Here is a 27,448-nt window from a genome sequence, read left to right as displayed (position 1 = left end):
TCATAATTTTACGTACATGTGGAATCTAAAGAACAAAATAAACAACACAAATGGAAACAAACTCATAGATACAGAGACTATTTTGAGGGCCACTAGATGAGAGGGGGATGGGGAGGCACAGTGAAAAAGAGCAAAGAGATTAAGAAGTACAAATGAATAGTTACAAAATAGACATAGAGATATAAAGTTTAGCGTAAGGAAAATAGTTAATAATGTTGTAATAAATGTGTAGGGGGGACAATAGTTAATAATGTTGTAATAAATATGTAGGGGGGACGAGGATTTAGTGAGGTGATCACTTTGTGTGTGAGTTATATAAATTTCTAATCACTATGTTGTACAACTGAAACTAATATATTATTGTATGCCAACTATAATTGAAAAAATAACTCATTGAATTGTACAATGTAAATACGAGCAACTAATTATCTATTTCAATAAAGCCAGAAAAAAAAAAAGAATAAATGCTTCTCTTTGGTACTGCCATATTTTTGAGATTTGTGATTTAAAATCTAACATTTTAGTCAAAAACGTTTAATTTTATAACATGACTCTATTATCAAATACAGAATTAGTTTAATGTTTCAGTTTAAAAGCAAGTGATATCAAGGACATCTGTTTCCAAAAAGATGGAGTTGATATGCTTTATTATTCCCACTAAGTACAACTAAAAACTCTGGAACCCTGGACATTATACATAAAATGAACATGAAGACTCTAAAAGAGAGAGACAAGAAGGAAGAACAAGAGACCTCAATAGCCAAGGGGGCAAAAAGGTGGTGAGTGCCTTACTTTTTTTGCCTTATATATCCCAAGCTTGTTACTAGAAATATCAAGAGAGTAGGCAAAAAGGTCCAGCAAAAGCTTTCTCCCTCTAACCAAATCACCAGGAAAAGAACAGCCTAACAGGACAGGAAAATTTAGACAATAACTGCTCTACTCCAACCAAACACCACAGAAAACGGTGCTCCCACTCTCATCTGCACCAATAAAGGCCAGACTTCCACCTTGAGAGGCTATAAATAGGGACCCCAAAACTGCCACTGAGGTAGTGTCAGAAAAGGTTGTTATAATAGCTCTAATTGGAAACAATCCAGATGTCCTTCAATGGGTAAGTAGTTATACCATGGAATACTAGTCAGCAATAAAAAGAGACAAATCACTGATGCACATAAAAACCTGAATGAAATTCCAAAGAATTATGAGTGTGGAAAAAAGCAATCTCAAAAGGTTATATATCATTTGATTCCATTTATATAAGAATCTTGAAGTGATAAATTATAGAAATAGAGAACAGATTAGTGATTGACAGGAGTTAGGACAGGTGGGGATAGTAGGGAAGAGAGTGAGGCTATAAAAAGGCCACATGAGGGATCCTTGTGGTTTTGGAACTATTCTGTATCTTGACTAAATCAATGTCAATATCCTGGTCATGATATTGCACTACAGTTCTTCCAGATATTACCACTAGAATAAATTGGGTAAAGGTACATGTGGTCTCTCTGTATTATTTCTTATACCACAGGCAAATCTATAATTTTCTCAAAATGAAAAGCTTAAATTAAAAGAAAAATGGTACCAACTTATTGAAGGCTTTGGTAAAACGAGACATAGAAAAAGTATATCAGTTTAAGTATAAAACAGTCTATACCACAATCAATAAGTCTTATTTTTTTCTTTTAATTAAAAATCAAACAAACAAACTAATAATAGTTTCAAAAATTAACCTTAGAAAACTGAATACTATGTGTTTTCCACATATGAATTAAAAATAAAAGTGAATGAGGAGATTGAACACTTAATTTATTGAAGTTAATTTATTAACTTAATTTCCATATTTTATAATGCTATTTACACTGGTAATTGTGTCATTCCAATTCACTGATTAATCAAATGCTTCTGATAGATTTTATCAATGCTTTATAATCTTGGAAGTCACATCAGGCCTTTAAACTGGTATATTGTTTAAAAATGTAAATGAATAAAAATAAAAATAAAAATAAAAATAAAAAAGAGTGTATGTCCTTAGGTTTTGTGTCTAAGTTAATACAGAATATCTGAGAAGAAAAAAATGATAAAGGTATAGTATTTCTAATACATTTTCGGGCTAAAAGAATTCAAAGAAAATTAATCACGAGGCCTAGTCTTTTTCTACTCTTCACGTGACCTCTCATCATGCGATACTCAGTGTGACAGTAGGTAAACATTAAAAACTAAATCTAGACATAATTTACACCAACATCTACAAAAGGCTCACTAATAACTCATGATGAACAATTCCACTGTGACTGGTCTACAATTTGCACGATACATTGTTGCTTCATTTAAGAGTACATCAGAAAATCCATAGCAGGTACAAAAGGCAGATGTTATAAGCACATAAATAATCCTGTTAATATTGGCATTTGCCATTATCCAAAATGCATGACAAACATGACGAAAAGTATACTTAATAACATGTATGGTCCTTTTATAATTTTTTACTAATAAAATGCTTCAAACTCAGAATAATTAGTGTTTATCTTAATATTTTTTTCTAGAACTATAGAAACCAATTTAAAGAAAAATGTGAGGCTAATTGCTACAAAAATTCAATTATTATATAAGATATAGGAAAATATTTTCAAATCCACTCTCCTAAATTAATTTAGACTTTCCTAAAGTATAATAGTTAAGATTTCACTGTAAATGTAAAAGTTGAAGTGTAGAGCTGCTTATTTAAAATGGTAACACAAATTATCTATATAAAATTATTGTACATAAGTGAATCAATTATATTATTTCAATCACTAAGAAAAATTATTTTCCTGAAGTTCAAGGAAAGAAAAAAACCTATATCTCTTCTTCCCTAGACAGTCATATTTCTCATAACTACATATATACACATATATATAATTTTGAAAGCTAAGTATTATATTTAAGTTATATGACATGTAATTTAAATTATATAATTATAGAAAATATATACGTATATATGCAATTTAAAACAATTACTTTAAATACTAGGCACCAACTTCATAATTATTCTACCACCTTACTAAGAGAGAAAATGAAAAATAAAAATGTAATGTCACATTTTATTCTATAAATTCAAAACGGCATTATATCATTGTCTTCTAATTTATGTAGAGAGAAGGAAGAATATATTCTAAAACTCCCGTATTCCTGCAGCTTATAATTTTAAGGAATGAAATAATTTTTTTACACTCAAATCTTGATCTGACAATCATTTAAAATGTTTCATATATTTGTCTCACTTTTAAAAACAGAGTATGTTACTGGCAATTTGAGGTCAGTTGGATAACCTGAATAATTGAGGAATAAAATTATTGCTCCTATTAAAAGACAGTTATGCATTTGCTTGTTTCTTAATAGTCATTCGTGATTTGTCCTTACTGTTGAGTTGAGTGATTTTGTTTCATACCACTGCCAGTATTAAAATCTCTAGGGGGAAAAGAAAATCTGCAACCCATTCTAATTTGGTATCTATAATTTGCTATGGACTGAAAAATAAGATTGTTAATATTCTGTGCCAACTAAGACCAAGTTGGAATTGAAAGAAATACGCAGATGTGTTTTAATGCATGATCTCTGCACCGATTAGTTAAGAATCACTTTAGTCAATTATAGGCATTTCTTTTCTCTCTTAATTTCAGGTTCTTGACTATGTTCTGACATCTGAGGTGGTCAGAAATTTGTCTTCATGATAAACGGTATATTATTATTCTATTTAAGTTTTGACAAGCACAATCAAAAGTGATGTATCCATGAATTTATTACAAAGGTGCCAATAAATTTAAGTTTCTTCTTTTTATGACACATTCTGACATTTATTCAGTCCACTTGATCGAGAAGAGTGTTTTCTAAAATTGCTCCACAGAATACTAGTTTTGACAGATGGTCTCCAAAAAGCAGAATCCTTACTCCAATAAGTTTGGGTTATAATGACAAATTTATTGAATTTGGCAAAACCCCTGTGTATGTAAGAAAGTGTGATGTGTGTGTGTTTGTGTGTGTGTGTGTGTGTGTGTGTAAATCCTCTTCAATGAAATAAATATGCCATAACTTTTACTCTGAAACTTTTTTTTATCAAGACAATACCAGGCTTGTTAAGTTCCAACTGATTTTCTTCATAATGGGTTTATAAGACTTTATCTCACTTGCATTTAGGTCAGGGCTACAGCTCTGTATGCACAGGCAATCTGTGCCACTAGCTGACTAAAAGACAGAGTGTGGGTATGAATTCTCCTTAAATTCCTTTTTTCCCCCTGGAAACAATGTGTTGAGATGGCAGTATCAGAGCTGGGACCAGAGCAACTCTTTGGAGCAGAGCTCCTGCCAATTTGCATTGGAGAATATAGTGTGTTTATTTGAATTAAATTTGGTTTATGTTGAATTAAACAAATGAGATTTCAGGATTAAGTTATTACTACAGTATAACCTAACCCACCTTAACCAATACAATAGCTGAATTCTGAAATAATGAGCACAATACAAAGGGACTTGATTGATAAAAGACTTACATTATAGATGTTCAGATATTGAAAATTCCTTAGTCACTCTTTATCTGCTAAATATACTTGTCAAGAAACAAATGTTATATTTTGCTTTTACAGTTCTTCATTAAATATACTGTGCTAGGCTATTACATGATAGGCACTACTCTAAAGTGGGTAAAGTAATATAAAAGACATACAAGGTCCTTACTCTCAAGGAGCATCCATTCTGACTATAAGAAAGAAAATTCCCAGCAGGTAAAAATACTCATTAAAAAAATGCAGTTTTCTTATTTCGTGACTGTAGTTTTTATTCTTGTGCTAAATTCCATTTTAAAATATATTAATATTATGGCAGTCATAGCAACAAAAAATAAACCAATAGTCATTTTTGTTAGAATGATACTTTGGATACTAAATCAGATTTGGGTATTTCTTGGTTCTCTTTAGTAATGGAAACCTTTTTGAATATAATCATTAATTTCAAAATTTATTTGGGGAAAATATTCTAGATAAATTGAAACAAATTTCACTAAATTCCATAAAAATGGTACAATTTTAAATTTTATCACCAATCAAATTATTTTTTGATACTGCACATTGAGGCAACTTTTTTATTAAGAACATTTCTTAAATTCACACAAATATACTAATTTTATTATATTCCTAGCCATGTTAATGTATGGAAGATATTAACATAATGCATTATTTTTATCCCCTTTTCAAAAAACTAAAAGATCTTTCACATATTTCCAGAAGAATTTTATAATACATACATGTATACTAAATACTTCTCCTATACTAATAATAGAGCCAATATCTATAATGATATATGGTTAGTATAGAACGAAATAAGATAATTTTATGTTCCAATTTCATAGGCGATCAAAGTTTCTCACTAAAAGATACTTAACTGGTTCAGCTTTCTTTGCAATTTAAGACAATCACCTGCTACTAATTTAGTAAATAATGGCTTACTTTCAGGTTCACTAAATAGTGCCCTGCCTCTCTACAACACAAGCTTATTACTACATTTTCCATTCAACGTGCTGTTTCTCTTTTTTTGCTGGAACTCTGGTTCAGATGTTAGTACTGTTTCACTGAATCCCTTTTTCTTCATCAATGTTCCCGAGGAAAGAAGGATCAGAAACCAAAAACAACATAATATTTTATGAAACATCTCAAATCTAACATAATATGGTTAGAAACATCTCAAATCTAAGAGCTAAGTATTACACTAAAGAAATTAACTCTTAGAGGGTAATACTAAATTATCAGTATACAAATTACAACCACCTTTAGTGGAGTGGCAAAAAGAAAAGCATTATGAATAAGAATTTGGATTGTTTCTCATTAACAATTTCCCAGCAAAAAAAAATCCTATTAGTGTTACCGGCCAACCCAGTATTCAATGCAGACTATATCAGAACCTAAGAGGTTTTGGTGAGTAATGGAATTCATTAAACATTATATTTATGAGTATTAGTGACTTCACAAAGCAGATGTTAAGCTCTCAAGCATTTTGGTGCATACTGTCTGTGATTAATGAAACAACACCAAAATGCATGCTGTGCCATATTATTCTGTAAATTTTAAAAAATGTAAGTTTCCCCAAGGACATACAATACGGCCTTTTGCGAACAAGGTTTAAGTACTGAATATAAATCTCCCTAAAAAATGTACAAGGTGAATGCTGAGGTTTGAATTCCATTTTAAAATTCATTAATCATTATAACATCAAAGTATTTCCAGGGAGTACATAAAGCTTTGAAAACAATGTCTCCATAAGTCACTGAAAGCAATTTATTCTTTCCATTTTCTTAATTCATCTGGTGATGAGCAACTGAAAGAACAGTAATCCAAATTGTTTAAAAACTTTACAGTATTAATCCAATATAACATTATAATATGTCAGTTTAGAAAAATTAACTTCAAACACTAGCTTCTGATTTTTAAAAACTGGTAAACAGTAATAATTTAGTTAACTTTACAATTTAAAATTATATTCTATATAAGCTAGCAATTATTAACATTGTATATTAAATGATAATAGTATATATTATTTCTTTTCACTTTGTTATTCCTAGGAATATCTTGGTTATCTCTTAAGGTCATTTGAAACTGATGTACTTAAACTATCTTGCAATATATTAAAGCAAAGTGATGCAATTATTTAAATGTTTTAATTTTCATGTTAAAGATACTCTTCTAGTTGATGTAGTTTATTTTTTTCACTTTGCCCATATTTAGCACGTGGGAATCTTTCTGTTCATATCTAAACTGCCCAAATAAAATGTAGGCTTCAGCTACAAAATTTGAGAAAAAATTGTAACATGGTATAGTCTTTTAAAAAAAATTCCAAGAAGTCCAATGTTCTCCTTGACTGAAATAAACAGATTGAAAATATGCATATAAAAATGCAGACATGACCAGATTCCACAGGTAAAAGAGAAAATATGTTTTTCACGTAATACATTGAAAGTTCAATAACTGGACAATATAATCTCTTGAATAAAACAAAATAATATCAAGAATGCCCTATTTCTATATTAACATTTGTTCTTTAGTGTCTGAAAAGGCTAATTATAAGTACTCATATTTGTTAACACTAGAGGGAGTATGTAAAAGAAAAAGAAGACAAGCCAATACTGATATTATCTAGTTCTTGAGTGTTATACATAATATTGGGTCTTTGAAACAAACTGCTTGCATATTTCTTATACACAAAGCAGAATTAAAACTCATTTAAATGGTATCCAATATCGCTTTTTATATGCCATTTTCCAGTTAATTTAAAATTTATGGCCAATGGCAAGAAAAATGCACAATATTCAAGAAGCAGAAAAACAGTGAATGTTGTAAAAAGTAGACATTTCTCTCCTTGTTTTAGTTTACATATTTTATTAGAAGAAAGTAGAATCATACCTGATACAGAAGATACAATCTCAGTGCTTCAAGAGTTTTAAGTGATATCCCTGAGCCTAAGAGAATAAAGGACACTTTAAAATCAGAGTCGAACTTTTGTCTGAAGGTGAAGCCTTGAGGTTAGAGATAATATTTAGGATTTATATAAACTGGATATCTCCAGAATTTTCACATGGTAGGGACATGGTAGCCACTGTTTTTGGGACAACAGAGGCGAGGACTTGGTGAATTGATTTTTTAAACGCTTAGAACTCTGCTTAACAGAGTAAGAATTTGAGGTGTTAGCTATTATTGAGAGATCCTTTGTCAATTTTAAAAAAGAATATGAATGGGTTTAACGGAATGGATTTAATGAGGGTAACAGATGATGAAATCAAAATATGAGAAACAAGAGCTCCCTCCAGTCAACCTACAAACTATTACTACCATATGCAATAGGCAGGAAGATAACGAATTTATACAAAAAGTGTGTAATAAGCATCTATTACATACTCCTTCTCTGTAACTGGTAGATACACAGTGGAAAGTAAAAGGTGGTAGTTTTGATCCTTGAGAACTTTGGTGGAACAATAGTTAGAAGAGATCTAGTTATTTATTAATTCATTTAATGACCACCTATCACATGCCAGTGCTCCAGGAACTTGAACACATCAGAGAATAAATCAAATGTCACTGACCTCCAAGAACTAACACTCTCGAGATGGGAAATAAATAATAAAGGAAATAGAGTGTTCAGTCTATTAGACACTAATAAATATTAAGAAAAAGAGAAAAGGTAAAAGAGGGAAAGAAGGAAAGGAAATGCCATCAGAGTATTTAACAATATATGGAATTGCCAGAATGGGCCATTGCCAGAATGGGCTGGTGTAACACTTGAGCAAAACTTAAACGAGGTAAAAGAGTTAGCAGAAGAGTGGAGTTAGCCACAGAAGTGTACAGTCCTGGAAGAGCAAGATTACTGCAGCCAAAGCAAGGGGAGTCAGAGAGAAAATAGCAAGAAAACAGGGGAGAGTGATAACAGGCGAGGAAGGAAAGTGTTTTGAGGCCTCATAACCGTTGTAAGAACTTTGAATGAAATGGGAAGTTGCTACAGGGATTTGAGAAGAGTATTGTGGTCTAACTTTATCCCGACTTCTGAGCTGAAAGAAAAAAAAATAAAGTTTTAAAGAAGCGAGAAAGAAAAACAGTCAGGAGCTTAGTATAGTAATCCAAATAAGAGAGGACGTTGTCTTAGACCAGGGTGGTAGCAGCGGAAGAGATGAGAATTGGTCAGTTTCTGAAAACATTTGGAAGATACAGCCAACTAGACTTTCCGATGAACTTTAGCATGAGAGAAAGAGAAGTTGATAATGTCTCCGAGTCTGGAAGGATGAAAACACCATCAACTGACACGGGAAAACTACGCAAAAAAAAATAGGTTTTGTGCGGGAGCGGGGAGATCAAGTTTCAGTTCTGGACATGGCAAAGTACAGATAACTCTTAAATATCTAAGTAGAGATGTGGAGACGACTGTTGTTTATTTAAATTTAAAAAGAAAGTCTGGGCTGGAGATATGAATTTGGAAGTACGGACCTAAAAAATAGAATTAAATTACAAACTGAATAAAAACACCAAGTCGGAGAGTAGAAATGATTTTATTTTTTAAAGAGGATCAAAATTTTAGTTCAGACATCTCAAATCAAAAATAAGTAAAGGTAACAGCAAAGAAAAAATCAGTGCGGTGAGAAAGCATAGTATTCTCCAAGCCAAGTGAAGAAATGCTATTAAAGAGACTGAAATGCAGCTGACAGACTAAATAAAATCAGGCCTCAAAATTGACTATTTGATTAATGGAATCACTAACAGCCTTGATAGAGGCAGTTTTGGTGTAGTGGTTAGGGTGTAGTTCTAATGTGAGTGGGTTTAGGTCAGAACAGGAGGAAACAGGTGATAACAAGCATAGACAACACTTTTAAGCTTTTTGTAAAGTGGAGGTAAGAAGTGGGATGGTAATTTTGCGGGGAAGTAAGATCAAGAGAGGATTTTACTATTATCTATATTTCCACTTGTATGCTGATGGGAATCATCTGAGGGGAGAATGAAAAAGATGATACAGAAGAGGCAGGAGAGGATGGGTAGTTACTTTTCTTAAGTAGATAAGAAAGAACAGGTTATCATCCACAAATGGAATGAGTGGCTTTTAGCCCTTAACACCTTTTAAAAGTATTCTTTGGAACTGGATCCTCAAGTTCAAATTCCTCATCAGATAACAAGAGTAAGACTTTAAAAATGTTTCACCGAAGATTACATGGTTAAGTAACTAACAGAAAGGTTACTAGATTTTTTTTAAGGCATAAACAAGGAATAATTGTTAAGTAACATAAGCAAACACAATGCAGTGGCACAGTGATTATAAACATGAGGAGTACAGGACTCAAGTTGGGTAAAAAATTATGATGGTGTCAAGATTGTCTGAGATGGTCTCTCTGTCACTTACGGAAGAGAAGACAGAACTAAGGCCAACCAAGAAGCAGGGCAGACTGCTGGATGTCAGGCTACAAGGCTAGATTTGTTCATCTGACATTTTAAGTATCAGGATAATGTGGAATCTTTTAAGCAGGAGTGGACTGAAGAATCCAATGCATTAGAAGATTAACCTGGTAGTGTTTAGAGAATGAACTGGCAGAGGAAAGAAAAAAAAAAGAGATTAGCTCTAGGGCTATTAAAACATCATCCATGAAATTAATAGCATAGGGATTAGAGAGGTGGCGATGAAAAGAAAGCAGCCAATCGGAACGCCCATTTACCAAAAATTGACAAAACTTATCAATGATTTTATGCTCTTGCAGCACCACGTATTTTTCTTTCAAAGCTTTTAACAAGCCTTAATAAATATTATTTTTGTTATTTGAATAACGTCTCCCCATTAGCACATAAGTTTCAGACAGCAAAGGCCATGTATGTGTTGCTCAGTATTTTATTTCTATTGCCTAACACATTGCCCTGGATGTAACAGACATTTAAAGAAAAAATTTTGGTAAGTGAATAATTTATTGAGGCATGTCACAGAAGCTGATAAGGAAGAAGAAGAAAAAAGAAGAGAGAAAAAAAGGACTATGACAAGAAGAGGAGGAGAAAGGAAGAGCAAGAAAAGGGCAAATGACAGAAAAAGCAGAGGAGGTAGAGGATGAGAAAGAGAAAAAAGATTATACTGAAGTTAAAAGCATGAAAAATAGCAGAGTCACTATGTAGCTGCTGGGAACTGGGAAGCTGGATATGGACAATGGTTCAAAAGAGAAATACCAAGAGTCGAACTCAATCACTTGCTCTCCATATTAGTTAACCTTCTTGTCTCAGTTTCTCCATATGTAGAACAATTATAATATTCTCAAAGGGTAACTGTGAGGATTGAATGAGTTAACTCAGAACTGCTCCTGGTGAATGGTAAGCCCTGAACAGATGTCAGTCATGTTCATCATCATCATCACCACATTTCTTCTATAACTAGTCCCATGACACCATTCACACCTCTCCTATCTCTACAGAAATAGAAGAGGCAGGAGAAGTATAAGACAAATTGATAGATGAAATGAAGAGCCCTTCCAGTCAAGGTTGCCACTGACCTAATTCAGGAACCAATAGCAGCAAGAAGACTAGCAGCTCAGCCTTGGCCTTTCCCATGGTCCCTTCTGAGTTACCCTGCTTTATCCTAAATTGTAAAATAGCCATATATACCCAAATTCTTTAAAATTTTTCAGAGTAATTTTTATTTGATTGCGAAAAATGGAAAAGGAGAGAGGGGAAGTGATGAATGAAAATGAGAAGGTACATTTTAAGAGCATGTTTGGTGAAGGATAACAAGAATCATGTAAAGGTAAGAAAAAAAAAACACAGATAATGCTTTGTTAAAAAAATACAATACATGAAAAACAAAAGGGTCTGGTGCTTGAAGGATAAACACCAAATAAAAGCATAAATAAATAAAAAGATGGATAAAGAAAGTAATATTAAGTAATATGGAATAAGAAGGAAAAGCTAGAGCAGTAGTTCTCAACTAGAGTGATTCCCCTCTCCCAAGGGACACTTGGTAATGTCTAGAAACATTTTTAGTTGTCACAGTGACATTTTTGGTTGCTACTGGCAGCTATTAGCACAGGCCGGGCTGCTGCTAAAAATCCTACAATGCGCAGGACAGCCCTCAACAATTATCTGCCCAAAATGTCAATAGGGCTGTGTTTGAGAAAACCTGAACCTGAGATTAAAGGTAAGGAGAAAAAGATAGAAGTGGATCACATCAGTTCATTCTCTTGCACAAAACTGCAAAGTTCCCATTTTACTCTGAGTAAAAGTTAAATTAAAATTCTGAGACACGTTTCCGTGTCCCTCTGACCCTTACTTTCACTCCTGCCACATTGGCCTCCTTACTCTTCAAATATATGGGACACATGGCCACCATGGGGCCCTAGGACAGCCATTCCCTCTACTTGGAAAAATGATCCTCTAAATATCTATACAGCATCCTCCTTCACCTTCAAGCTTTTCCTCTGATGCAGCCAGGTCACTTTCTCAAAGAGACTTATTCTGGACCACCCTATTTAAAATTGCACCTCCTCCCATCACTGCTCATCGCATTATAATCTTCTATTGTTTCCTTGGACTTGTGATCTTAGACTAGTATTTCACATAATTTGGCATTTATTATGTTGAAAGGTCTTCCCCATGCCCTCCCTACACTCTATGTAAGCTCCAAGAAGAAATTTTGTTTATTTTGTTAACCACTATATCCCCAGTAACTAGAATGGTGCCTGGCATACAGTAGGTACTAAATGATTATTTGTTGAAAAAATGAATAAAGATGTTCGGATAAATTCATATAATAATAATTAAAAATACACATTTGGCTCTCTATACACAGGAACTATTCAAAGTGCTTTATATATGGTAACTCATTTCATCTCCATAATCAGTCCATATTGTTGGTAGCATTATCACCATTGCCATTTTAGGGAGAAATCGAAGGCAGAGATTAAGTAATGAAGAAATGGAGAAATGAAGAGGCCTGGCTTTAGAGTCTGTGATCTTACCCTTCTACACTATGCCACCTTACTGTGCAACACAATCTTAAAGTTCTCCTATTAATAGAAGGAAGGAAGGAAGAGAGGGAGGGAGGGGGGGAAGGGGGAAAGGGATGGGAAGGGAGGGAGGTAGGGAGGGAGGAAGGAAGAAAAAGAAAGAAAAGAAAGATTTCTAACATTTATTAAAAACATTGACCTATCCAATTAAGGGAGAATCAATTTCATACTTTATTCTACATATAATTGAATATACATAACTTATCTCTGATATTTGAGCTTTAAAGTTACAAAGTTACTTTCAATTTATTATGTTTGCCCTATGGTGTTATCAACATCATCAAAAGTAAAAAGACAATAGTTAACCTTTTCAGCAGTTCTGCACAATTTTAGCTTTTTTATTAGAATTAAGTTAGAATGTAGAAATTCTATACCTACAAAAGCTTGACTGTCACATGTATGTAAAACATTAATGATTTTAATAAATTTTAAAGAGAATACTGGTTGCTGATTATTTTCAAATGCATTCATTTTTCTTTGGCAATAGAGAATACTGGGAGAGATATGTTTCACAAAAGTATTAGTAATACGTGTTGAAATTTTATAATACGTTAACATAATCCCTAAGAAAAATCTTCTAATGTGGAATAACAAAGCAACACAGCATGAGTTTGAAAGGCTTGTTCTCCTCATATCCAAAAACTATGATGTATTATAACAGGAGCAGCCACACATCTTATTAAGCAAAGTTTAGAATTCATTAACTCAGAGAAAATCAATTAAAATGGAAAGTGAAATGAATGTTTCTTCCATCTTTATATTCTTGCTGTAACTTAATATTACACATTCTACATTACTTTAGAGTTACTTCTTGTACCCTACTAGAGGTAAAGTTGACTCTACTAGAGGTGAGCTTATTCCAGGGTAGGTCCTTCAGTTTATTCATGTTTGCATCCTTTACAGTCTTCAACACAGTGTCTTACAATCTTTCCTGATTCATGAATTAATGTCACATAGAAAATAAAACAAAACAAAAAAAATTCTGTTCTGGGACCAGTTTTAAAAAGAGAACATGCTTAATTTACAATAAGCTCTAGAAAAATTTTGTCCTTCTACATAGCGATGTACTCTAGCACACATGATAAAAAAAATGTGAGAGTTAACCTTTAGGCACATGAGCATTCCACACTTTTTGGAGTAGTGAATTATACATATATTCTTCCCATGTTGAGAATGCATCTACCAGGGCCTCTCTTAAGACAAATAAATGGCTGATAAGCTACCCCTGGCTCCTTGAAATAAAAACCATCAGATTACAGCCATCAACATTTTTTTTTCCTTTTTGTAGAGCCAGGACTTTTGATCTTAAAAATTATTGAGCTGGTCTCAAATGACTAGCTGATATTTTTTTTTAAGGAAAAGAAAGGCAAATAATCACTACTTTCATCTCTTCACCTGGGATATTCTCACCCATCCAAGAGACACTGAACATGTGCAAAGACTTAACATTGTACCAGCTTTTGTTCCAAGACAAATACTCACAATTTATAAACTTTCAAAGTGCTCTGTGATATTATGGATGTGTATGTGTATGTGGGGGGTGGGAATTAAGAACCACTGCTGTGCAAAGAAAATTAAATTAACTGATAAATATGTATATATATATATTTAAATATATATATATTTTAAACCTGTTATTTTTCTGTCATAGTTTGAAATCTTAGGACAAGATCTGTTATTACGAAAGAGGGAAATAAACACTTGTTATTTCTGTTAGCTTTCATGTAGTACTAGAGAAGGAATCCTGTTAGAAATCATCCAAATTTGCTTTCTCTAGACTAGTATGGCATATGCTATCTGTAGTTGGAAAACTATTTATAGTGTGCCAAACACCATAGTAACTGGCGTATTGGACCTAGGTATATAATTTGACTCACTTCAATTATTCTAAAAGTAAACACTTATCTCAAACATCAGCCTGAAGTAGCATTTGCAAAGCAGGAGGAGGGAAAACAAAGATCATAAATATAAGTTCTGTTTTAACCATATTAATATTTCTTACCTAAAGTGGAGTCTGATAGCTTAATTCTTTTGGAATCCGCACATCCTTTCATTCTCAAAAATAAAATTAGCTTATGCCCTTGTGTATCTCAAAAAGGAATATATCTGCCAAGGACTCCTTGAGGTTTACAGCCCAAATTCATAACCGAGTCTAACAGCCATTGCTGACAGAGGCCTCTCACACACACCCCATTTCAGGGAAAAGCTACAAAGCTTTCAGCCTCTGGTACCATACTCCCGACATCTTTACAGAGGAATTCCTGGTGTTGTCTTTGGACTAATGGACTGAGACTTGCCTATCCAGTCGGAACTGCACAACTACATCCTCATTTACATCTTTACTGACCAAACAGAGCAGCTCCATAAGAACCAATTAGAACACAGGATCCCAACCAATCAGGACAGTGGTATTTGGACCAATCAGACTTTGCAAATTTGGATTCCTCATTTGCATAAAAATGGACCAATCAGGGACTAGGGCAGGGACTTTATCTATAAAAGACAATTCCCCTTCTTTCTGTGGAGTGCACTTTGGCCTCCGTGGTTTGCAAACTGTTTACCTGAATAAAATTTCTCCTTTGTTGTACTTTAGATTGAGGGCTCTTGTTGGCATTAGATCAGTGGCAGCAACATTTTGTTGACAACTTATAAGGCAACATCTGTCCTGAGGTGACAGGCTACCTTGTGAGCCTACTTTGATTTGGACATTTACTTAAATATATCTATTTTCTCAACAACTAATGTTACTTTCTGGCTCTTGTTCAGAGCGATGTACTGCTGACTTTAGTTCCCCAGATCTTATGGGAAATCTTAATTTAGAGGCTTTCTTTCTAATGAACTAACTTTCAATATAACAAAAACATTTTTATCTATATGATACTGGAAAAGAAAAACATTTTATTTTAGAATAAGTCATTTCTTGTTTCCTTTATATGTGAGGAGAGGACGGGGTAGCTTACAATCAATAGCACTAAAATTAACATGAAAAATCTAGCTACAAAAATACAAAGGACACAATAATCCAGCTCAATAATTTTGTAACTGGTAAAGAATCCTACAAGTTTCTCTATTCATCAATCACAGCGAAAAGTGAAACTGTCAAAGTCTAAACATCTCAGAAAATTTAAGAATAGTATCTCCCTTCTAAGGCAATTTGATAACAAAAGAGAATAAAATTTTCCCAAATTCCTTTAAATTCATTTGAAATAGCTGCACACAATGCTAGGTATCAGCAAACACCCATATTAGTTGTGCCTTTATTTTCTAAGTTATAATATAAAAAACCTATGTAATAGTCTCATCAACATTTTTGTTGGAGATTAAGTAGGTCAAAAGTAATTCACCACAGCACTTATTTATGTGGAAAATGCAAACTGTAAGGCCTAATTAATTCATTATTAATTTTGCCTCAATACTGGTGCCCGAAATTGGATGCAACCCACAAAAACAATGATTGTTACCACAAAGTAATAATAAACTACACAATGAGACTTAAAAGGTTTATTAGGTTCTCTCAAAATTTAAGAAACAGTATTACAAAATATACTGCACCTGGGTGTAAATATTTGTAAAAACTCCCTGGAAGACGCTTTGGCATTATGGATTGAAAACTTAAAGCTTTTGCACCTTGACTTCTAATAAAATGTAAAAAAATAAAATAAAATTAGATAAATGTTATAGAGCTTAGTGCTTAAATGCCTAGGTTCTAGCACTAAAATGCCTGGCATTGAAGCCTAACTTCTCCACTTACAAGTCAAGTGGCCTTGGGCAAATGACTTAACATCTCTGGCCTCTGTTTTCTTATCTGTAAAATGGAATAACAGTAATTTTTTTCTCATATGTCTGTTTTGAGGATTAGAAAATTTAAATATAAATACATGCACTTAGACGAATACCAAGCAGAGAGGAAAATCTATCCATTTGAGCCATTTTTAATGCCAGAAACATTTTTTTAGTGACATTTAACCACCACAAAAATTTGGAAATAAATAGAATGTCCAATATTACAGGAACTATAAAGTAACTGAGCAGATCTATATAATGGTTACAATCCAATACTATTTAAGAAATCAGAAAACATTGTATATAATTTCATAATTTTGTATGACTTCAACTATGCTAAAAATATTCATACAAAAAGACTGAAATAAAATATAGCTAAGTGGTGTTCAACATATCTATCTCTGTGTGGCATTAAGAGTAACTATTATTTCGCCTTTACAATTTTCATATTTTTCAAAACTTTCTATAGTATTCTTATACCATATTACTGCTGAAATCAGAAGAAAAATAAAATTTACTCTTTAAAATACTACTACCGTTGGGGTTGGGGTTGGGGTTGGAGTTGGGGTTGGGAGAGGGATGAATTGGTGGAGCACAGAGGAATATTTGGGCAATAAAAATACTCTGTATGAAACCGTAATGATGAACACATGTCATACATTTTTCCAAACTCATAGAACGCACAACACCAAGCGTGAACTATAATGTAAATTATAGACTTTGGGTGATGATGATGTGTGAACGTAGGTTCATCAACTGTAAGCAAACATACCACTCTGGTGGGAGATTTTGATAATAGGAAGGCTATGTATTTATTGAAATAGGTATATAGGAAATCTCTGTACCTTTCCCTCAATTTTGCTGTGAACTTAAAACTTCTGTAAAAAAAAAAAAAAAGAAGTCTTAATGAAATAAATTTAATTTTTTAAAGAAAAAAATACCTTTTGTTTTCTAATATTTTATTTTCAACTGAATGTCAGTTATGTGCATTTCAATCAGAACTGAATTAGCAGTCCATGGAATTTTATCCCCCTAACTCTCAAAAATTGCCCATGAAATTTTTCATGAATAGTTCTATAGAAGGTTCTGTAGTTAAATTTGTTTGGAAAAAAATATTTTACTCAAACTTGCATTTCTATCTTTCCTGCTACATTTCGATTTAAATACCTGAGATCCTCAGAGCAGTAAGAGTGGGGGGAAAAAAGACAAACCATAATCTAGGAAACAACAGAACCTATTAAATTGGTTTTATTACCTATTACGTCACTATTACGTGAAGCAAGCGTCTATTTATTACTTTAAGGCTGCTTGAACTTACCAGCTAATTCTTTAAGTCTTGAATGGTATAATGAATTAGAAATAGAGACTGTGAACGATGTTTATTGGTTATTCTTATTTTCTCAGAATCATTCTTTTTCAGTAACATGCCAAGCCATCATGCTTAAGAAAAGAAAAATTAAAAAGTATTTTAGCATTTGATAAACATACTCCAGTTTGGGGAGGTAGATGCTGAATTCAGGAGTAAAAGTACAGCTATTTCTACAATCAAATGAACTGTGAAATTTCATTCATTCACGACTTTAGAACTTGCAAAATACTCTAGAGATTATTCTCTATAATTTGTTCTAGTAATGAATTTTATATGCACAACCTCATTAACCAAAAAATATTTGGTAGGATTTCCTAGAGCAATAAACTACAGAACTTAAGTAGATAAGCCATTAAAAAAGAGAAATACATTTAAAAACAAAAATACATTGAAGATAATTGTTAATTCTGTTTTTATCAGTCCCCAAGTGGATCGCTTCCTATGAGTTTTCAAACTTTTCAAAATTAAATTTAAGTTTATTTCTGTTTATGATGTTATAAGAAAAAACATGTTTTTTTCCAATCCACAGTCTCAATGCTAACACACCTTTCCACTCATGTAGTCCAATCACTGAGTGATTCCAGGGCACTGACAGAACAACTCATCTTAACTGGTTCCCTGGTTCCTACATGAGAATAATGTCTACTCACAAGGCTTAGTAACAAACAAAATAAAACAAAAAAATCTCACTGTTTGTGTGTGTATATCCCATAGAGAAGCCTTGTTACTTAAAATCATAAATTAAAAGACTGTGAAAAATGTTCAAGTTTATAATCAGTCTAAACTAAAAGAGAATTCACCTAAAGCAGCAATGAATTTGTTTCCAAAAAAGGGCTGCTTATTACATACTACAATCTCTAACAAGATCAGTGATCCCATATAAACACCAACATTTGATGCAAAACAGTCCACCAGTGAGATTTCTGTAAAAGAACAGGTAACCTAGAGATGTCAAATTATTTGAGAACTATTTTTAAAAAGTAATAGCTCTTTTTTCTACATTTCTAAAAATGAATCACCCCAAACCTAAAAACCAGTAATAGTTAATTTTATCCCTAAAGCTCTAGAGTTTCATCACTATTTAATTGTTTTTCAATTGTAGAAAAAAGTAACTTAGATTAATTTTGTGCTCCAATGCTATTTCCTGGTAATTCCTTCTCCTTCTACCTCTTCAAATATTATCCACATCTCAAACAAAGATCCAAAATCTTCCTTTTTGACTCTTAATTTCCCCAAATAATTTATTCTTCATAAAAATCTCCAATATATAGTTGTAACACTTGGAATATCCTATATATGGCATTAGTCCATTGGTGTTAATCATGACAATCTGAACAAACTATAAGTTTCTTAAAATTCATATCTTACCATCTTTTTAAAGCTTCTACTCTCTTCACTAAATGCTTATCATAGTACTAAGGACACAGCAAGTATTGGTTTACTAATCTACTATGCTCACTTTTATTCTCAATTCTGCTTTCCTTCTCCAAGCCTGTTAGATCATAGTGAGAGTGGCCACTAAAGGCAGCAATGCCTTTTTACACTATTGATGTTCAAAGACACAATAAATGCATTCCAAACTTACCTTTTGAGCTCACTGAGATCAGAAACTATAACTCATTCATTTTACTCATCTTGGTAACAATAAAAAGGTAATCCAGCTCATAGTAAGTGCTGAATAAATATGCTGAATTATACTTTTTTTCCATCATAGTACAGAAGACCAAAAGATCTCTGTTGTTTCTGTTATGAGTCAAGTTATTTGAGGTTTTACTAAATTCTGAAGGCAGAATAAAACTGCCCTTAAGCTTTCTAGAAATTCTGTTCCTCTTCCAATATGTAATCCAATTATAAATGATTAAGTAATAATAATTAAATAATTAATCATAAAAGACAACCAAAATAATAATGGAGTTGTTACTGATAATTACTATTTCAGGCAACTATATGTTCGAATCAACTCTACTAACTGAATTTTCAGATGACTAAAGCCCAGAAAACTTCTAAAAAGAAAAGCGATTTCAAAATAACCTCAAACAAAAGTCCAATATTGTTGGTGCAGAGTATATGTAAATATTAAGGACAGAATATTAAAAATAATATATTGCACTTTAGATAGAATGAAAAGAACAGAAAAGAAAAATAAGTGTCATATGGAGGCTAATATAGTGATCTAGTCATAATCACTTTGCTATTTCTAATTTCTGTTCCAAGTTAATAAGAGCTCTGCTAATTTATATCAAAATATATTAAGGCCTAAAGCATGGCATTGCCCATTAAGGGATTATAATTCTAAATATAACAGTTTATATTCAATATATACCAACGATAAACTGCTAGAATATCAGATGTAACAATTGATGAATTTATAGTGACATTTGTAAGTCATAGGTATAGAGACCAAGATTTGTAATTTACAGAGTTTTCAGTTATTTCTCCATTCAAAGCTACATCAAAGACATGTTTAGTCACATGTGCAGTATTTATTATCTTAAAAAGATAAATGCTGGACAACTGCAAGATGTCATAGGTTAAATATGTCCTATAAATATTTTGTTCTCAAAATAACTATCATTCATATTATATAAATAGCCAATGTTTTGAGATTCGGTCACAGCATAATACAACTCTGTGTGCAAATCTAGGATGATGATATCCTCACAAAAGTAATTAACAATCACATCACATCATTTATCAGACATAAATTATACTCTCAGGGGTGAGATTTTTACCCCAACAAACCCTGGCAGCCAATCAAAGCTTTCAAAACATCAAGATAAACCTTATCTCTAGATCTATTTAGAAGACAGTTCCTTTCATTTACTTGCTTGTACATTATCTATGCTTTTCCATTCCTTCTACATAATCTTTTTTCTTTAAACATTCTCCAGTAAATGAAGACACAGAAAGAGTGAAAAAAAAGAGTCATTCACGGACTATCTGATTTTTCTTGAGATTCTAACCAAGAATCACAGGGAGGTTAAAAGTTTCACTAGTCTCCAAATGTTTACAGAACAATGATGCAAAGCAGCATCAGGACCATGTACAGTTTCTTGTCATTTATTCTGTCTCAAGTAGGGAGTGGAGTGACACATCATAAGGAAGGATGTGCCCATAGATGCAGTTTTGATTGACTACCTTTCTCTTACTCTCAGCCTCCTGGCTAAGACAGTAAACACAGTTACTGTGCTGATGTAGGTTTTCCCACATCCCCCACCTTGGAAACATCAACAACTATAAAGCACAATTCTGCCAAAAGGAACATGCCCAAATTTGTTCATTTTTTACAACGCCATAATGTTTCAGATGAAAACACAGCCTGCCAAAAATGTCAAATGAAAGGATAACAAAGAAACTACAGCATCTTTAGACTTGAATTTCAATGCCTAACCTCGCCATCTGTCAACCAGTTGTGAAACAATGATCCTAGAGAAGCCCTGCAAACATGAACAAGTTTTATCCTCACATCTATCATCTATATCAATCTCCACTCTCAGGACCTCAGTAGTGATTATATTCTGTCTGTGGAGCAAACTACAGGAATGGCATTTGCCATTGGCAAAAAGAACTCTGCTAATGAATGGGCCATTTTAACTGACTTGCATTTGGTAACAAACACGGAGTGCAGGTCACAGAGGTAATGGGGAGCGGAAGAGGAAGGGCAGAGTGACTCTTTCCTCATATTCGGATTGGAAACTTGATAGAAGAGGTTAATCTCTAGAGGCCAGACACCCAAACTACCCTCAATTTCCTTCCACTCGGCCTCAGAAACAAGATTACGATTTTGGACTTAGACTAAGCCCCACCCCTTCCCTTCCCGTCTCGCTATCATCACCTAAGAAGTTACAGTCTTAGATCTCCAGCAACCGCGGGTGTGGACGCTGACTGAGAACCGCACCAGCACCCATTCGGTAGCAGAACAGCGGGCTCGGACTCTACCACCAGCTCCGCGACTCCACCAGCTGCCGGCCGGGCTCGCGGGAGACTCTCCCCCCGCCCCCTACCCACCGCCCTGCAAGCGGGTCTTCGCCCCGGCTTAGAGCGGGCGCCGGAGTTACGCAGCCCCAGCCCAGATACTGCCTCCGTTTCTTTCTATCCGGATCACGGGGCGGGGATGAGGGTGTGGGAGGGCAGAAGTGGTTGGAAGGGGAGCGGAATTGAACCAAAACGGTCCCGGTTCCTAAGAGCCAGGACGCAAGTGGCAAGACCCTGGCGCACGCACAACACACAAACACGCCGACGCACCCTGATTCCCAGGTTCAATGCCAAGTGGCGACAAGCTGGGAGGAAGGGGGCGGGGGGGGCGGAGTTACTGGGAGCGACATTGGAGAGCAGGGGATGCCTCAGGAACTGCGAAAGTGAGAAAGTCCCAGACTCCTCTTCATCCTCAAGTCTGGGCTCTCCTCCCAGCAACCCGGTTCCAGCGGGGCTCGGAACTCGGGGAGGAGAGCTGGAACCGAGCTTCTTCCAGACTGCCCTCCCCCGCCTGGCCCAGGGCCCGGAACCCGGACCCCGGACCCCCTTAAGCCTTGGCTTGGGGAGGCTGCTCTTTGGCAAAGAGCGGCTTGCCAAAGGGTCTGGGGGTGCAGGAGGGCAGGAAAGAAGCATCTTGCACTCTCTGGCCGGGCTGCTCATTTCTTCCTCTGTCTACACACACCCCTCCGTTACCCCGACATCACACACACACACACACACACACACACACACACACACACAGCTACAGAGACACGCACGCGCTCACCCCTCCCACCGTTCCAGGTCCATCGATTAAAACACTAGTTGATTTCTTCCTGATTAAAAAAAAAGTGCAACAACTCTTCTGTGGAGTCGCAGGAGCAATGAAAGTCCGTCTGCAGGCGTCTTACTATAGTTTCCTAGGAGTTAAGAAATCTGGCGGTCCCCAGTAAAAACCCGACCGAGAACCCCAAGGGGGCGAAAGGCGACGAACTCCTTCCCCACCCCTGCGCCTCTCACCTCCTTAAGTTCCTTGGCCACGTCCTTCAGGTCGCCCAGGACTAATTCCAGATCCTCTACGATTATCTTGATCTGTTCCTTCACCTTGGTTTTGGAGGCTGCCGCCGGTCCCTCGGCAGGAGAGGACGAGGACAGGGTCCCCTTGGACTTGGCTGACATTCTTTGGGGCCAAACGAGGCAGGTCAGCACAGGCGGGCGAGCGGAGGCTGCTGCGCGCCCTGGTCCCCGGCGCTGCTGCGGCCGCTGCCGCCCGGATCCCTCCACATCCTGGACGCTCCCTGGGCAGCGGCGGGTGGCTGCGCTCGGTGCTCCGCCGGGCGGCCGCACTGTGGTGCTGCCATCAACTCCCCCAGACGCGGCGCTCGGCGCGGGGCTGCAGACGGGCAAGCAGCGCGCCTGCGCCTCCTCCTGCCGCCGCACGCCGCTCTCGCGCACACACGCGCTAGCTCCCCGCCCGCCGAGAGGGTGGCCGGCTGCGGTGCCTGGGGCTGTCAGCTGCAGTTCCCGCGGCACTTCCCTCCGGGATCTCTTCCAGAACACCTGGGCATCAGGGAGCAGGGAGACAAGTTCGTGTCCTGCCCACCCCTCTGTCTTGATCCTGAAATGCTCTCATCATTGCAGCCTGCTGTATGTCTTCTCACATCTAGCCCGGATTCCTTCTATTTCACCGCTAGCAGAGATCTGGATACCCATCACGCTTTCTCGTCAATTCAGAGAGAACCACGGTCCGGTCAGGAGTTGAATTTAGGGTCAGTAAAGCAACCCTAAATGTTTATCCAGTATGTCCAGAAAACCTTCAATCATTCCCAAAGTGACCTGACTACGAGTTAAACACAGGTGTTCTTACTTCTGCAGGAAAAAAAAAAAAGAAAAGAAATGTGCGTAAATCGCGACCCCTCACCCCCGGAATCGTGAAATAAATGTTTCTGAAAGAGGTTGCATAATCTTGCTGATTCCACAAAACTAAAAGCGGATTTACTAATTTGAAGTCCCCACACCAAAAATCCTCCCCTCCCCCCCCCCTCGAAGACTGAGTCATCTTGGCTGTACTTATCTGGGACAGCGCCTTTTTTCTTTTCCTTTCTGTTTTTTTTTTTTTCTCTCTCTCTCTCTTTTCTTTTCTTTTTTAAGTGTCCTTCCTTTTTTTCGTGGCCTATGCTGATGTATATATTTTGGCTAAAGGGAAAAAAATACCCTGTCTAGCTCTCCTCTTAAGGGAGCTGAATAAGAGTTTGCCTCCAACTTTTTTTTTCTTTTTCTTTTTTTCCTCTTTTTTCTTGCCTCCATTTCAAATTTCGTGTCACTAAATAAATAAGAAATAACTTTCTGACTGTTTTGTCCAAAGGAGGCAAGGAGAGGAGTTAATAGGAAGGCTTTGACTTCATTCTCAGTAGGTGACTACCATTCTTATTAGCTAAAGTTTTAATTTCCTTTGTAGCAAACCCATGGGCTATTAGCTACTGACCTGACAGCCTGGTTTACTTCATTTTCTTCAGTACACACTACTCCAAATCATTATTTTAATAGGCTTCGCATTTTAGTCATGCCTTACCAGGGCTCTCTATTTCTTGCTTCTCACAACCCCCAGGTCTATCCAACATGCTTCTATTACATGAGGAAAATCTTGGCAGCTCTCCTCTTCTCAGATCCTTAAGCTCCTCATAATCTGTCACTCTCTTCATTCTGAATAAAGTTTGATGAAACCTTTGGAAGTCATATTTGGAATGTGAAAGAAAAAAAAGAGATGACAGAATTAAAAATAGAAAATTAGAAGTGGTGTCAAAAGAATAACAGCATTGAAAACTACATTGAAAAAAATCAGCAGAAATAAAAGAAAGTTGGAAAACAGAGGCTGCTGGAAGAGAATTAAAATAAAGAATAAAAGAACCAGTGTACAGTAAGCACTTTGGAGAGGAGAAAAGAGAAGAAATAATTAGAAGTTTTAAATGAGTAATATGCTTGAGTTCTCTGAGGTTGGGAGAATAGATTTTTAAAGTTCTTTCAGCTCTGCAGGTTCTGTATTTTATAAAAATGTAACAGTAAAAATAATATCATGTATACAAACTCCCACACTAGAAATTCCTGATCTTTAATGATATTCTCATTTCATATCTGAATAAAGATAAATGGTCAGAAATGAAAGGAGATAATATGAGAAAAAAGAAAAGGTGGTGCTCTTCTAGATTTTAATTTTTGACTTAATAGTAGGCAAGTGAATATCGAAGTCCCAAAAACTCAAAGTATAATGATTTTAGGGAAGAATATTGGAGAAGAGGGAAGAAAGTGATATTTTCCTTCCCACTGACAATATAACACTTTTATAAGAATATGTCCATTAGACTCTTAAGCTCTTTCACTGAAGATTAAAAAACAATGTTTTCCTATGATATTCATTGTTATTAATAAACCAAGCTATTCTTGCTCAAAATTGAATTGTAGTATTACTCTAAAGCACACCATTCATACCCACATCACAATTTACACTTACATAATGGTTATTATCTATCTATATCTAAATATAATATATAGATACTGAAAGGGGAAAGTTAAAATTGGCTTTTAAGACAGACAGAAGAAGTTGAGAACCATATAATATCACTCATATGTGGGATATATAACAAAGTATTAAACAAACATGACAGATAGACTCATGGGTGGGGACAAGGGATTAGTGGTTATCAGAGGGAAGAGGGGAGAGGAAAGTAGATGAGGTAAAGGGAATCAAATATTTGGTGGCAGAAGGAAATTTAACTGTGGGTGGTGAACATATAATGCAATAAACATATGCTGTATTATTGAAATGTACACTTGAAAACTATTTGATTTTATTAACCAATGTCACCCTAATAACTTTAATAAAAAAAATAAAAAATAAAAAACTAGTAGAACCCCTAGCAGTGGTAGCTACCACTGTCTTCTAGTCATAGGTAAAATATTCCTAAAGCAGAAAAATTTACAAAGAGAGTTAAAAATATTGAGGAGAAAGAGGCAGAATGGAAAAGACACATGGATATAAATAAAGTTTATTTACTCCATATTTTTGTATCACTCTTATGGAAAAATCATTATTCCTTTGGCTCATCCTGAACTCTCACAACTGAGTATATATGATGTTTTAAATCCCAGTTATGAAGACGAAATAGCAAAAGTGACAATAAAATTTCTGATGAATCTGTTCATAAATTTATTTATGTACTAATGCTAGGTACAAACAGGTACATACTCAAACCATATCATTTATAAACTGAGAATAACAGATTTCTAAATAGAAAAAGAAGGTCTCAGGTATACAAGTGATTGTGCACCCAACATTTTATTCTTTCTGCCTCTTTATCATTTTTCTGAGTTTTGTGGCGGGAAAGATTAGATTATTATAGAAGATCATCTACTGACTGCTTTTTTAGTTACAAGCACTTGTCGGTATTCGTGTGTGTGTATGTGGCTAATATATTGCAATCAATCCCTAATATCCTGCATAAGAAAATGCTACAATACAGACATAATTTTTAATTAACAAAGCTCGAGAATATTCCCAAAGTATTGCCCCTTTTTGTTGACAGTGGCTCTTATTGACATGCTATCCTAATAATACTTATCGGTTCTCAATAAAAGGATGAAAAACAATATAACATTATTCTTAATGGAGACTTTTGATGTTCTTTCTTTTATTGTATGTAAACTTATTTTTTATGGTAAAATTCAATAAGGTTTTTAGAGATATTTGAAAACATGAAGAAGGAGGAGGAAGAGGAAGAAGAGGAGGAGGAGGAAGAAAAAAAAAAGAAAAGAAAGATAGCTTTGTCTGACCAAAACAGGTTTCACCAGGGGATAGGGGTGGAGAGTAGTAGAGGAGGACATGGGAGTTTGGAAGAGAAAATGTTGTTAGTGAAACGCAGCAGAGAAAAATTAGAAAAGTATATATGTACGTATATATATATATATGTACATATATATATATATACGTACATATATATATATATGTATATGTACACACACACACTATTAAATATTGCATAGGTCCAGGCAGTGATTCTCAAACTTTGGCATGCATTAGAGCTTGTTAAAACAGATTTTTGGACCCCACCCCAGGGTATCTGATCCAATATGTCTGGGGTGAAGTCTGAAATTTGCATTTTAACTAGTTTCTTGGCTGCTGGAAGAGGACTATATTCTGAAAACTGCTGGTTGGAGAGATTTAAAGAAAAATTTTAGGTTTCTTTTTAGCCAGAATAAGCCTTAAAGATAATCTAGTTATATTGCTTTGTGTTATAGATGAGAAATTAAGGCCTTAGGAGATTGAATGATATATCCGATGTTTCACATCTAGGGAATAAAAATTGAGAGCTAGGACCCTATGTTAATTCCTAGTTTTCATGGAGTGGTCTTCATTTGTCTGAACAATGTTTCCCTTTTATGTATCAACTGCTTTTGGCATGATGGCTATCTACTATTGACGTATATTGGTTTAAAAATATTTGATCTGGAAGTTTAAATACAAATACCCATTGTAGTATTCTGACTAATTAGAACTGTGTCTTTTGCAAAATAGCTGCTCAATAAATACTTGACAAATAAATGAATAAATGAAATGCTGCCTATTTCGTATGGTTTGAAATTAATTTACTTCAACAAATATACATTTTAAAAGGAGAAAATAACCAAATTTATTCTGTAAGGATATTGGATCCCTCACCAAATTGGATTCTTCAACAAATATTTTTTAAATGGCTACTCTAGGCAAGCATCTACACTATGGAGTAAACATCACTAGGTTTAGCAACATAGTCTCA

General features: G+C 35.0%; 1 protein-coding gene across 1 annotated transcript in view; it reads right to left on the bottom strand.

The window, feature by feature from the left end:
• PRR16 (proline rich 16) overlaps nucleotides 1-23,019 on the bottom strand; it is a 159,252-nt gene extending 136,233 nt beyond the window's left edge. The window contains exon 1 of the mRNA XM_006913307.1: nucleotides 22,659-23,019. Coding sequence (XP_006913369.1) covers nucleotides 22,659-22,817 — 159 coding nt within the window. The 5' untranslated portion in view covers nucleotides 22,818-23,019. The remainder of the gene's footprint in view (nucleotides 1-22,658) is intronic.
• Nucleotides 23,020-27,448: the final 4,429 nt, after the last annotated feature.

The sequence above is a fragment of the Pteropus alecto genome, unplaced genomic scaffold (assembly GCF_000325575.1).
Source record: "Pteropus alecto unplaced genomic scaffold, ASM32557v1 scaffold20, whole genome shotgun sequence".
NCBI classification, from domain to species: domain Eukaryota; kingdom Metazoa; phylum Chordata; class Mammalia; order Chiroptera; family Pteropodidae; genus Pteropus; species Pteropus alecto.
The sequence above is the reverse complement of the archived record's forward strand: the minus strand, read 5'-3'. Positions and strand labels throughout refer to the sequence as shown.